This window comes from Harmonia axyridis, chromosome 2 (genome assembly GCF_914767665.1).
Source record: "Harmonia axyridis chromosome 2, icHarAxyr1.1, whole genome shotgun sequence".
In the NCBI taxonomy this organism is placed as follows: domain Eukaryota; kingdom Metazoa; phylum Arthropoda; class Insecta; order Coleoptera; family Coccinellidae; genus Harmonia; species Harmonia axyridis.
In genome coordinates, this window is record NC_059502.1 from 20849147 (window position 1) to 20864117 (window position 14971).

The 14971-nt window shown below is 38.0% G+C and overlaps 1 protein-coding gene across 6 annotated transcripts in view; it reads right to left on the reverse strand.

Annotated features, from left to right (window-relative positions):
- Nucleotides 1-14971, reverse strand: part of LOC123673676 (serine/threonine-protein kinase tricornered) — a 185229-nt gene that overhangs the window by 44032 nt on the left and 126226 nt on the right. Inside the window, exon 1 of one of the 6 annotated variants that reach the window (XM_045608274.1) lies at nt 7921-8239. The exons of the other annotated variants lie outside the window; for them this stretch is intronic. Within the exon in view, the coding sequence (XP_045464230.1) occupies nt 7921-8008 (88 nt within the window). The 5' untranslated portion in view covers nt 8009-8239. Of the gene's footprint in view, nt 1-7920; nt 8240-14971 lie in introns of those variants that run through there. 6 annotated transcript variants of the gene reach the window in all.

The window sequence follows — 14971 nt, forward strand, 5'->3', positions numbered from 1 at the left end:
GCGAGTGCAACGAGTCCTGGTCCGAGATTGAATTGATTCGAAAGTGGATACAAGTGGTCTGTCTATTGTGTGGTGCAACGCTTTCAAATTTGCGACCATAAATCTGAAATTTATTTGAAAACACTCCAACACAATTCGAATATGTACACTAAATTTCATCAAAATCGATCCAATAGGATTGCAATACCCACTCCCAAATTTCACCAAAATCAGGCTTGATTTGCGGACACACACACGCAGAGCGAAAGACACCTAAGTAGTTCAGAATGATCTGAAAATATTCTTGCATTGATGCAATAAAATTCGTCGAAATCTACGTGAAAATCAAAAACCATTCTGCTTAAAAATCAGCCCCAAGTTGTTTTCGATCTTGTAATATTGTTATTTTCCAGAAAGTTATGATTCTGTGCAATGCGCGCACTGTATATTTATAGAGCTGAAATCGCTATAGTACCATTTTTATTCGAATTCGAATATCCTTACCAATTTTCATCAAAATCGGACCAGTAGAGAATATGGAAATTTCACGTTTGCACATACTCAACGCCTACCGTATAGTTGCAAAAGCTGAAATTGGTCCAAATCAGAAGGTACGTTATTTTTGGGGACTGTTTCACCACCTTCTGGTTATGTCCCAGATAGCCTAGTTGTATAACTTATCAGACAGATATCACTTAGATTGTGTTTCACCAGTGTCGAATTGGTTAAAGTGGCCACTAAATTTCTGGACATATTAATATCTAGATCCTGTGGCCTCTATATTCTTAGCCAGCAAATAACTGAACTTTCTCTCATGAGTCACGACAGATATTTGTCGTAACAGGCCAGTGGCGAATCCAAGAAGGGGTGAAGGAAACCGAAAGAGGAACACTCTGGGGGAATCTTCTTGGTTTGGATCATTACAAAAAGTTTCAACGAAAATTTGACACTTCGAGATCCAAAAAGTTTCTTGATCTTAGCAAGAATATATTACACCCTCTCACTGGACTCCTCAAAGGGAAACATCTCATGAGAATGAGTATAGCAGAAAATGACGAATGCAGATTCTGTGGGGTGAGGAAGAAACTCCGGATCAACTGGTGACGGAATGCCCTGCCATCATTAGCCAACGCAAAATCTGCTTTGGACAGGAAACATCTCATGAGAATGAGTATAGCAGAAAATGACGAATGCAGATTCTGTGGGGTGAGGAAGAAACTCCGGATCAACTGGTGACGGAATGCCCTGCCATCATTAGCCAACGCAAAATCTGCTTTGGACAGGAAACTTGTAGAAATGAGGAATAAGCCTCCGTTAAGTCATCCCAGATAATGGAGTTCATTAGAACACTGGAACTGGAAGTCGAGCTGAAGACATGTTATGGAGAGAATAGCTCTATGGGGGCACAATAGACTATTATGTCACAGTGAAACGAAACCTCCTTAATTAAATCTAATCTAATTTCGTATTTGTGAATATTTGAGTAAATTTTAGTACATTATTGAAAAATTCTTCAAAGCATTGATGAACCAGATTTTATCAATTCAGTTCCGAAGATCGCAAGATGTGCAGATCCATAGAATTTCAAATTAACGCTGGCTCAACTTGTATCCAATTCTGGAAAAGCTTGAATTTATATGGAACCATCAGTTGTGCAATCTACATCATCATCATCATAAAGCTTATCCCGTCCATTGCTGAACGAAAACCTCCCTTAACTCTAGCCATCTTTTTCGGTTTTGTGCCGTCTAAATCCAGTTTTCAGCTACTCTTTTTATATCGTCTGTCCACCGACTAGGATGTCGTCCTCTACGCCTCATGTCTAGGTCTCCACTCCACAAGTCTCTTCGTCCACCTTCCATCACTCATTCCCGCCACATGTCCAGCCCAGCTCCACTTGAGCTGTAAGATAGCCTCAACTGCGTTTCTATCTCCTGTTCGGTTTCTTATGGTATCTCTGAGGGCAACTCCCAGCATTGACCTTGCCTTTCACCGTTGCATCACTTGTATTCTGCAGATGTTCCTTTTTGTTAATGTAAGTGTATCAGCTTCATACGTGAGAACAGGCAAAATACACTGATTGAAGACTCTCCTCTTTAAGCACATTGGGACATCAGCAGTTTTCAGTAAAATCGAACAAGAGTTGTTAGTTATGGCTGTTACAAGGTTGTGCTGACACAAACCGACAGACAGACACGAAACCAAAGTTGTTCAGGATGATCCGAAATGCATTTGGATTTGGCGAGCATAAATACTGAAATAGGAAAACAAACTCATCATAAAGCCACCTCTGAAGCAACAACCATGTCTTGCAATTTATTTCAATCAAATCTCCACAGGCGATTCGAAAGCTTCAAGGAAGCTTTGGAGAATTTGTTCCGGAATTTCCGCAGTGACGGTGACAAAGATGCGACCTGCAAAGGGGGAAATGGCTTAATTCGATTCCCGCCGGTTTCCTTACGTCATAAATCAATTTGTCGACGACGGAAAACAACTTCTCAAAACATTTGACATATATTCAGGAATCGCAGCAACTTCAGGCTGACTGACAATTTCCCGCATAATTGCTTTACAACGCGAAACGAGGTCGACCTGGTGACTGGATTTTCCGACATTTCCGCGATTAAAAGACTAGCGAATTCATTTCCGTCCATGGAAACAACAACTGTCAACTCCGTACAAGTCGAATACTTCCTCGGGGGAGACCTTGTATTGTTACTATTTCAGTTTGAACAATATACTGCACGAAGAATTCGTAGTAATGAAATTATATTCTTGTTTGCACGAAAGAACGACTTTTGTTAGTTACCGCGTTTATTTCTATATCGATAGATCATTTTTACTGGTTGCTAAGGCGAACAGAACAGTAAGTGAATCACTTACCGTACAGAGAACGGTAAGTGATAATGACTAAATATTCATTAAAATAATTCGATAACAATTTGATCTCAGGTTTTAATAATAATAATAATAATAATAATATTTATTTGAACATAATAATAATACATTTAATTACATTATAGAAAGGAATGTCCAATTCAAATAAACAATCAAGAACAGAGGCTCATCCAAAACAGAATATTGCCTGTGTGTTCTATTCGAAATTAAATTTAATTTTTGTATGCCCTTATAAAAATTAAAAAGTATCCATGTCGGGAGATAATTGACAATTTTTGTGTCCAAATCGGTGTATGCCTGTCCTATTCCGGTGAAATGCGTCTTGTGTCGGTGGTAATAGTTTTTCATGTTTATAATCTATTATTAATTAGGTCATGAAATCTATCTCGCCCTTCCTCGCATATCCATCTCCTCAAGTGTGTCCGAAATCTTTTCGGATTTCTCATCTTTGTGATCGTCTTAGGAATATGCTGGTATATTCTAGGAGCTAGATATCGACTTGATCGTTGCCCAATTCTTCTTTCCGCTCGAGGTAATTTATATCCGCCTAATTTTTGTCTTGTCCCATATTCGTGTTCCAGAGTTGATAGCTGTATCTTTCCTTGTTGTACTTGCTCACTGATCTTCAAGCAATACAGCTGTTTAACGTCCATGATACCTGACATTTCAAACAATTCATGTGTCGATGTTATCGATCGAAATAAGCAATGCCTTTTTCCTGAATCTATTAATTGAAAATCTTTCATGTACTCCGAAAAATTTTTCCGAGTGCAAAAAGTCTTTCCTGTATCTCAGGTATATTCGGAAGAAATAACTCTAGGTATTACGTGACATCGAATTACACGGCCAAGGGACTAGAAGGAGCGAATTATATCCATTACATTTGATTTGGCAACTAACCAAAATTAAGCCGTCAATCATATCTCATTGGTGGTTTATTGAAGAGATTGAATTCGTAATGATTATGGTTTAAAAATCTACAATTTAGTAAGACAATTTGTGAATTCAAAGTTATCAACATCATTTTTTACTAAAGGCTATTTGACGATTACCGTAAATTTTCAAAATCAGTTCAATTGGTGATGAATGAACAATCAATGAACATGAAATTGAAGAAAATAATCTATTTTTCATTGTGTAACTATAGATTTTCATTCTGAATCTCTGACTTAATACGAGTTAGCAGTTGTGTTTGTGTAGCGTAGTCAGTTTAGTTAAAGCTATGTGAATGAGCAAATTGAAAACGTTTTTTTTTAGGTGGGAAATCGGCGTTCAATCAATTGTGGTATCATATCAGTTTTTTGTTATCCTACTTCTTGTAGAAGAAACACAATAAGAGAAACTGAAAAAAGTAATTCTACAAACTGCATTAACAGAACATCTATCTATTTTAGTCAGGAGCGAGAAAACGAATATATTTCTATGAATTATTCGAGTTCGAGGTCTAAACCAGATGATTCAAGGAGATCCGCTTCATCTTATCAGAGGAAGTTCCTCTAGCTAGGAGGAACAAAACTCTGAGTTCTATGGCGGTGCTTGTTTAGCGAATATCATTGTTTTCATCATTTAACTGAAAGAGCTCCAACCAATCTTCAAGGAATAGAGCAGATCAATATTCACCAGACACTGGCATAACCGAAACCAGGAGTTAGTAAATTGATTCTGTTTGAGGTAAATGAAGGTCAGACTAAGGTAAGAAGACAATGTGATCAGTAATTTTCTTTGGAAAGGAGTGTTCACTGGACTGTTAGACTGATAATGTAGAAGAGATATACAGGGTAGCCACTTTTTCAATGGGATTGTATTGGTAACTTTTAAACCATAAGAGCTAGGAGGTCGGTCAAATGGAGAAAAAGTTGCATGCATAGAAGCATTAGCAAGCAGTTCAAACAAATCGAAATTATCAGGGCCGGTTATTGAGACATCATAAAAAAAGTAAAAAATGTTACAGGAATTTTTTATTCGACAGTAAATTGTTCTCAATTTGACGTAATCAGATATCGTATCCAACGTTTCGTGCTCTCTGGGCCACCCTCAACCTCATTTTTTTCAATACGGACCTGTATATTTTATGACATTTTCGAAATAACTTTTAACGCTGAATTCAACGATATATCATACAATGTCATTCAAAGTTGATTTTCAGGTGATTTTGACCCTTATCCAATTTTCTTTGGGTCGGATCTGTATTGAAAGCAATTTATCAAAAACTGCTGTTAATAAAATAGTCGAGGGACGCGAATACAATGATTTTAAATTCGAATACCAAGCGTTGCAAAACTTATATCGTAATGATATCAAAATAAAGTTCGATTCTGTAATTTGTTTCAACGGAACAAATGACAAATCCAACAATAGTGATTTCTCGCGAGAAGATTGAGAATGTATTGGAAGGTATTCAAGAAGACGAAATAAGCAAATGTATAAGAAGTATGGGTTCCAGAACCGTTAAGTGCATTTTACAAAATGGTGAACATTTCGAACACTTACTTCATTCATTTTCATTTACTTCCGAATAATCATTCGATTTTTCTTTCATTAAATAATAATTATTATGAATTGAAATATGTAAATAATTATTACTTGTTTCTTGATTTGATTCTGATATGTTCCATATAGTTCAAGATGACCAAGTTGATTTTCTCATCGAAATGTATCGCATGTTGTTAATTAAACTAAAGGTACCTGAATGTAATACAGATCCGACCCAAAGAAATTTGGATAAGAGTCAAAATCATCTGAAAATCAACTTTGAATGACATTGTATGATATATCGTTGAATTCAGCGTTAAAAGTTATTTCGAAAATGTCATAAAATATACAGGTCCGTATTGAAAAAAATGAGGTTGAGCGTTTCCCAGAGAGCACGAAACGTTGAATACGATATCTGATTACGTCAAATTGAGAACAATTTACTGTCGAATGAAAAATTCCTGTAACATTTTTTGATAATATTTGAAATAAAGTGGGGAAAAAAGAAAAATCAAAATGACAGAATTCATTTTTTTTATGATATCTCAATAACCGGCCCTGATAATTTCGATTTGTTTGAACTGCTTGATAATGCTTCTATGCATGCAACTTTTTCTCCATTTGACCGACCTTCTAACTCTTATGGTTTAAAAGTTACCAATACAATCCCATTGAAAAAGTGGCCACCCTGTATGTAATTGAAGTAGAAAGGCCCCTCAACTTTAAAAAAAAAAAATTAACTGGATACTATTTTTGACAGTTCATATCTCAAAACCACTTTCCTAGTGGTTGATATTCTTGAACAAGATAAACCTTCGTTTGTAACCGAGCTGCAGAAAAATGTGCAGGCTGCATGATTGATATGCCTGCCTAAATTGTCAAATTTCATCTGATTCAAGGTCGCCAATTATCGAAGCTATTCGAATTTTAGACATGTTACATCTGAAAAATCATTTTTTGAGCAATTGATACATTGTCTTCTCTTAAATTCCATCCCTACGATCTTAGGATTGGGTAGACATCATTATTATTTGATTAACGTTCATTCGATACAATTCTATAGAAAAAAAAATCATCTTCATCTGGAGAAATAACACCTGAAATTCCAAATTTTGTGCATCAGGGTGAAAAAAACTAGCAGCACACCCGTAAATGTAAATTTTAATCATTCAATTGTCGTGCAAATAGATCAGGGCAGGTCCGTAGTTACAATGATTCAAGGTCTATACGATATGCAATGCGAAAAAATTTTTGTGATAGTATTGCTAATAGGCTTTTGTTTGATAGAATATTCAATGTAGTTTATAACCATACAGGATTACATAACATCTTTGATAAACTTCATCTCATAAACGATTTGACTTGGGACAATTTTCAACACTGATTCAGGTTATCTGGATTGTCCCCCATTTACAGTGAAAGCATGAAACATACTGAGTAGTGTATGGGAGAGGGATTATTGAAATTACTCGATCCTCTACTGAGGTGTCATAACTACATATAGAATATTATGATGACTTGTCACCTACGGTGGATATAAAAAATGAAACACAGTGTTGATTTGATTTTGAAAAGCACCACATCTAAAGTTTTGAGGACTCCACCATTCGAGCCGATATATATTTTGATCGGTCCAAATTAAGCTAAACAGTGGCGGCCTTGGTAATACAATGGACTAGTTTAGTGATGTTGATAATACTATATTTGACACGATAGAATTAAAATATAGAGCAAAACTGATAAATCAGTGAAAAAATTTTGAAAATCCATCAATAAATGACTGAGAAATAGATTATTTAAATTTACGTATTTTAGCGCGGAATGTCTTTGGTCTGTGACGTCACGGCTCTTGCCTGTGATCGCTACACCATAAATTACGTTTAAATACTTAGCCGCGCCAAGGCTCTCGCGCCGTTTGTAGTTGTACAGTGTAGTTTCGAGTTTTGTTTTTATGTCACCATAATGGAAGAAGGCTTCGTGAAAGGACAAAGTGACAATTTGCCTGAAATAGATATATTCGCAGTGATGAAGTTTTTTTTCTTCAAATCCATCTTATGTCAGTGCAGAAATAAAAGGAGTTAAACTTTTCAAGTAAGTATCTACTTTCGAGTTTGCTACATCATGGTTCAACTTATAACGATGATTTATTTAAAAAACGTTTCATAAACAGTTTGTAGTTGAGTACTGGTTGTTGAAGTCTATCAATGGCAAAACATATTTATGTGAGGAGTAAAAAGTAAAAAGAGAAAAAAGTAATTTATATGTATGTTTTAGTAAGTTATTTCAGCCATCGTGTAACGAAAAAAACACGACACGAACGGCACAAGTGATTGTACACCAATGAATTCGTAAGCACTCTGCGAATACCAGTCGTCCAGTGCGTGACGTCACGACACTTACACGTACTATGAAATTATTCTTCCAAGCACAACTTCAAAGTCCCATAACTTTTTCATTTCTAGAGATATTTCAATGATTCTTCCACATTTTTGTTTCATTTTACTTAAATTTTTAGAATTAATCCTTAACAAAAAAATGAAAACTAGTCCATTCATCACATAATCTATTCACCTTTAGCGATGCGAAGTTCCTCAAAGTTGCCAGCCGTCTCCTTATGGCTGCTGACAGGCTGCAGGAACACTTTGCAGGGATACCACATCTTTCCGACACCCCGATTCACACATGGAAGAGCCCGCGTCGAACGCGACGAGCCTTAATAATAAACGGAACCCGACTGACGAAGCCGCGGGCCAAACGCAGAATTCCTAGTTTCATTTTGGTATCGGCCTAACGGTTAGAAGGACGTGTGCCGACGGAGGCCTCACGAAAACAATGGCACCACCGGCATGGAATTTAAAGAGCAGAGAGAGGACGTCCGACTATTATTGGCACAATCAATCGGACGAGGCGACGCAAAGTGACAACTGACACTGGTTGTGGGGAACCGGGAGATGTTGCCCGAAGCTGATTAGCTGAATCGGGATCCGAAAGTTTTATCGTGCGTTATCAGACCAGACGGCTGCAGCTATTACGACGTATCGTCTCAGGTGGTAACGGTTAGCCTTGTTCTGGATAGAGGGAGTTTAGATGAAATGCTAATGTATAATTGGAGAACGTTTGTTCGAGGATTTGCTGCATGTTATCGGCAGTTTTGTTATTCTTGGAACGCGACGAATATAGAAAAACCTAGTTTTTTGTTGGACTTCTCCGTTTATTGAAGCTCATTGACTACTTTTTTCTATAAAAGACCGTTTTTAGGAAAAGCCTGGAATTCAAACTTCGATATTGCCTGTTGACGTTCTCGTGCAAACTTGAAATACATCAAATCCAACGCTTTTGAAGTTGTCAAAAGTGTGCTGCTCTCCTATCTGTTGGAATGACTTTTTTAATGAACTTTTCTTAAACTGGGTGATAGACTCCTTTATCCTGGTTTGAATGGGATTCTTCTTCTTCTTCAACTTGCATTCCTCCACTCCTGGACATAGGTCTCTTTCAACCGCTTTCATGTCTCCCTATCCTGTGCTACGTTTATCCACCTCTTACCAGCAATCCTAATATCATCCACCCACCGTTTTTGGGGGCGCCCAACACTTCTTTTGGTTTCTCTAGGTCTCCACACCGTTATTCTATGAGCCCATCTGAACTCGGACATTCTTGCCACATGACCAGCCCAACTCCATTTCATCTCTGCCACCTCCTGAAGAACGTCTCTGATTTTGGTGCGTTGTCTGATGCACTCGTTTCGTATTTTGTCACGGAGAGAGATACCTAGCATTCGGCGTTCCACAGCTCTTTGAGTTGTTGAGAGTTTATTTGCGAAACTTTTAGTCAGACTCATTGTTTCCAATCCGTATGTTTGCACAGGCAGTACACATGTGTTGTATACTTTGCGCTTCAAATTGATAGGAATTGGATTAAATGGCGGAAATTGGGATTGCCTGTCACATTTGGTGGACTTTTGGAGAGGGTACAGTGGCCGAACAATATCTTTCGAGGGCTATACATTGCACCATTCACTGAAATTATCGAAAGATTCCATTTGAAGTGCAAGATTTGGAGTCTTTGGACGCTTTTGGCGCTGACTTTCAACTTGATCTTTGAACATCTTTTGCTTTTGCAATTATGCCATTAACTTTTTACTCTTCCTCTAAGTGTAATTCACTTCTGGTGAAGTTCTGCTCTAGCAGGTGGCCATATATACCAAAAAAAATTGTGTGCAACTACTAATTACACAGTCTCTGTGCCAGTTGATATTTGGCTTCAGTCTCTTGTGTTTCCTCTGAGCTTTTTCGTCAAGTCGCAAACCTTCCTTGTAAGGGGGTTTGCGTGATTTTTCGCTGTGTTGGAGGTCTTCGCACTTAAGTCTAATGATAGACTAGGATGATGTCGTTGACTTTCGTCTTGGTCATATTTCATTTATTGCAGTTGCCGTTGGGGTTTTGACCAATACGAGTGTTTTTGTGAACACGGACTATTGACTGAAAGCAGGTTTGGAATCGATACGAGTTGAGAATTATTTTTCTCAATTCTGTGGTTATTCCGTTCATTCTTCCACATCTTGTAGAACGAAATCGTGCGAGAATATATCAGAAACGCACAGTTTTCATGGTTATATTTTATTATTCTATGTTGGTACTCCGAACTTTCCGCCACGGCTTTATCTGTCAATTCATCAATTTGCCTTAAATAAATCAGTTCTGCCAACCAACATTTTTCAATGTAAAAATCACTAAATTATATTCATGGAAATATTTCATTAATTTCAATGAAAATGCAATGAATTAGAGAAAATAATGTATAATACTCGTACAGAAGGCTCATTCTACCACTCGTTCCAATTCCGTTGAATTTTGAACTCGTGGAAGAATATCAATGCCTTCTGCACTTGTATTATAAATAACTATACTTCGGTTTGTTTACCATCTAACATGTGTGAAAAATGAAATGTTGTGATACGTATATGTGCTAAGTACAAATCCTAGTACGATCGAAAGTGATGAATTTATTTTTAAATTAGCAACAAACATCAGAACTGTACAACAAAGGAGAGGATAGCCAAATTTGGAGGATAGATAACCTAATATTCGGAATACTTTCTGTGTGATCGAATATGAACGGCGGACGTCCTGGTTATGAATGAATTATTTTTCAAATTGAGACCGGCAAACTCGAAATCAGAAGGTACCTTATTGCCGTCCATCAACGTCTTCAACAACCAAATTACATTTTTGTCACAATAAAAATCCAGTAAAACTTAAATTGTTTGGCGCTGATTTTCCCTAAAACGCCTAGGTTTAGTGCTTTTGATCAAGAGTAGCATTTAAGAAGAATAATTTTCAAGAATTTCAATTCCTTCAAAAAATTTTCGGAAATTCAAGTGACGTTCAGATTAGGAACATCTTAATTCTTAATATCAAATAAACTTCCTTCATACGCCACTGAAAATATTTGAAATATGCATCAAGAAACATTAAAAGATTAAGTTCAACAAGCGATGTACTTGTTTTGAGTCGCATCGAAATATCTTCTGGAATTATTGCAACGTGTAATTTTTCCATCTTCAACACCCTGTATCTCTAAAGTAGAAGAGTTAGGTTTGTAGGAATTTAATTCGTATTTTCATTAAATATATTAGTTCTTCACCTTACCCTGAGACACCTTATATAATTTGGGCGACCATAACCTTTGATTGATTCAATACCACATGCGTAAAAGAGCTTTCAATAAAAATATTCTATAATGTTGAGTTTAGTGTATGAGTAAATATTCATTCTACATTACAATTTTAAAACAGAGCAGTAAACAATTCATGTACTTCCCTACACACCTGTACACTCTTCGCAGCACTACCATAAGAGTAAATTCCTCATTGAATCAATTTGAACTGCGCCATGATGTCGATAAAAATCAATTGAAGACGAATACAGAAATTGTGCCGATTGCTTATCATTAACTGATACGAAAACCCGATAACAAAATCCATTATGACACAACAACGACACAATAAATGCAAAAAAAAGATTCGTGTATAAGTTCGGAACCACTCGTCCAAATTGAAACTGAGGTGCTGTTGGGAGAATACGTAGGGTGATTTATCAAACGAATCTCGAATAAAAGTCCATTTTCAATTCTAATAACAACGGTATTCACCAGGCTGATCGAGTGGTGGTGTGGCAAATAAAATAAAAATAATTTCTTTGTGTTATCCTGGCTAGGCAGTATGTCTCGTATTCGAAGATTGTATAGGTTGGCTACAATTTCGTAATTGAAATTTTGATAGAAATTGCTATTATACGGGGCGAGTGTTTGACTTGCGCATATAGTTTAAAAACATCTTGTTGATTAAGGAAAAAATATACTCATGATGAATTTGATTCAGCTGCTTCCGATAGGAAGCGCTAAGTCAGAAGTTCATTGTTTTGTTCATTTTTCTCTGAAATTTCAAATGTAATGATAGGATTTTCTTAACAGAAACAAAAATTTCATTGAATTTGCATGAAAAAACCTGAAGGTCGCAAAGCTATAATTTCAGGCGTTCTGAAGTTATGGCCGAAAGAAGATATTCTTCAACTGATGCACTGCGAAAAACGAAATTGAGTCTTCAAGTTCTAACAGAAACAGAAATCCCATCAAATTTGTATGAAAAAACCAAAGGTCGCAAAGCGATAGCTTCAGGGGTTCTGTAGTTATGGACGAAAAAAGATATTCTTCAACTGATGCACTGAAAAACTAAATTGTGTCTTCTTTCGGCCATAACTCCAGAACGCCTGAAGCTATCGCTTTGCGACCTTTTGGTTTTTTTATACAAATTTGATGGGATTTCTGTTTCTGTTAGAACTTGAAGACTCAATTTGGATTTTCGCAGTGCATCAGTTGAAGAATATCTTCTTTCGGCCATAACTTCAGAACGCCTGAAATTATCGCTTTGCGACCTTCAGGTTTTTTCATGCAAATTCAATGAAATTTTTGTTTCTGTTAAGAAAATCCTATCATTACATTTGAAATTTCAGAAAAAAATGAACAAAACAATGAACTTCTGACTTAGCGCTTCCTATCGGAAGCAGCTGAATCAAATTCATCATGAGTATATTTTTTCCTTAATCAACAAGATGCCCCCTAGCGGTAGAGGTATGAACTTCACAACAATTTCCAGTGTTTTCTTTTGTTTACTTTAGTGGTAAAAATTTTTACCGCAAGTCTCTACGATGAGTGGATCCTGAGATATAGCCGCTTACCTCGCTTATTTGCCCACCCTGTACAAGTCAGCGACTCACCCTGTATAATTGCGGGAGGTTTTAATTTACCTATGGTGAGGCCGCTATTGGTGAAAGAACGTGCCGAGAGTGGTTCCAACGCGTCAACTGTGATTTTGACGTTGAAGAGTGAAGGTTTTCGAAGATGCAGAATTGGAGGCATTACTTGATCAAGACTCGTGATTCAGAAACAAGGAAATTGGGTGCCGTAGGAGTTGAAGCCTAGATGTTGAACGGCGTGCATGCAAGGCAAAGACGGAGGGGACTTCTGTATCGCATAATGACTGGAGACGAAAAATGGGTTCATTACGATAATCCCAAGCGCAGAAAATCATGGCCATGCTGTCACGGCGATGGCCAAACCAAATAGTCTGGGTTCCAAGGTCATGCTCAGTAAATGGTAGGACCAGCTCGGCGTAGTGTATTATGAATTGTTAAAACCGACTGAAACATTCATAGGCGATCGTTATCGAATGCAAGTAATGTGTTTAAGCCGAGCATTGAAAGACAAACGGCCGCAAAACAACGAGAGACATGATAAATTGATTTTACAGCATGACAATGCTCGACCCCATGTTGCGAAGATCAAGACATACTATCCATGGCACACGGCCTGGCTGACCAGCACTTCCGGTCTTATGAAGAAGTAAAAAATTTGATCGATTTATAGATCGCTTCAAAAGATGACCAGTTTTTTCTGCACGGAATTCGTACGCTGCCTGCAAGTAGTAGCCAGCGCCCAGCGATGGACAATACTTTGAATCATAAATGTATAACTCCTTTTTTTACAATAAAGCCTCGAATTTCGGAAAAAAATGGCGGAAGCGGATGGAAAGAAAAAATAATGAAATTGGTAACTTGTTTTTTCAGTGAAGAATTGGTATATGACATCCCTTCGAAAATAATCATGAAATCGTGAAAACTCGTGAAGTGAATTCTTTCAACGAAAGAAACTATTGTAATATTCCTAACTTCTACTGCTCTTCTGAGCTCTGAGCAGATCACGAGAACGTCACGTGGTGTTCCCTCTTGAACTCAGCATTAAAAATCCAAACCCACCCTGCGAATTTCGAGTTCAAGTTGCTAGCCCTTTCTGTAGAGAGCTATCCTGTTTACACATTTCACGATGAGTTCTAACAGATCCAATCCGACATATCGGGAACCAGGATCTCCACATCGACCAATCCTGTTCTCCGCCTCGTACATCAACCAGAAATTAAATAAATCCCCGGGTTTGCGCAGTGCGAACTAAACGGTCCGAAACGATTGGAGTTTTTATCTCGCACGTAAAATCGCCCAAATGAAATCGGCTCTCTCTCTCGAAAACGTATCCTATTCCTTTTCCCACGAGGAACTTTTTACGCAGCTGTTGTTGTTTTTCTAGCCCGGGCCTCGTCCACTTAGCGCCGCCGGGCCGAAATTGATTAACGGCACGTAATACGAGAAAAATCGGATGTTGTGATCCTTGAAGACCGACGAAATTTGGAGGTCGAATGCGGTGACGGAGCGCGCGAAAAAGCGAATTGAGATCGAGCGAAGCGTGACGCGGAAGGTAGCCGCGGGTTATGTCGTGTTTGAGTGAAAGCTAGATGGGGGTGGGGTATTTTGATTATTCTTGGATGACTCACGTGGAAATAATCATCGAGAATAATAATTAACTTGTGATCGAAGGAAAAATCCAGATCACGACTTCTTGTTATTGTTAACCCTTTATTATTATTTGAACTGGGGTCGTTTTGCTTCAGGGGCTTTTTGGCGTAGGTAGGTGAAATCTTCACGAATTTCTTTGCCTGAGCAAGTCTAGGAGTGTTATTCTAGTGGATTGTCCTACTGTTCAACTCCCATAGCTGGACCGCAGCTTTGTATTGGTCTTTCCCTATCCCACAGAAAGGCTCAGGTCCAGCAGGTCTTAACCTTGATGCACTTTCTGCAAGTTCATCCGCTCTTTCATTTCCTTCAATCCCACAGTGCCCTGGTACCCATAGTAGAGTCACCTTATTTCCTCTGGCCAGTTGCTTTATGGTGTTACGGCACTCCCAAGTCAGCAGAGACCCCTGACAGCACGATTCCAGGGATCTCAGCGTGGTTTGGTTGTCCGTGGTGATGTAGATATGCGCCTCGTGGAGGTTCATTTTGAGACACTCCTGGGCGCATACATAAACAGCCATTATCTCGGTCTGTAGAATCGAGGGCTCACTTCCCAGGGCTTTAGAGATCCTCAGTCTAGGTCCATATATCCCAATGCCGGTGCCCTTCTCTGTTTTTGATCCATCTGTGAACCATATGGATGGCTTTTTGTCCAGAAGATTGATGAGACTTATTGCACTCTGACGGTCATTTATAACCGTTTCAAAGGGCGTTGAAACATT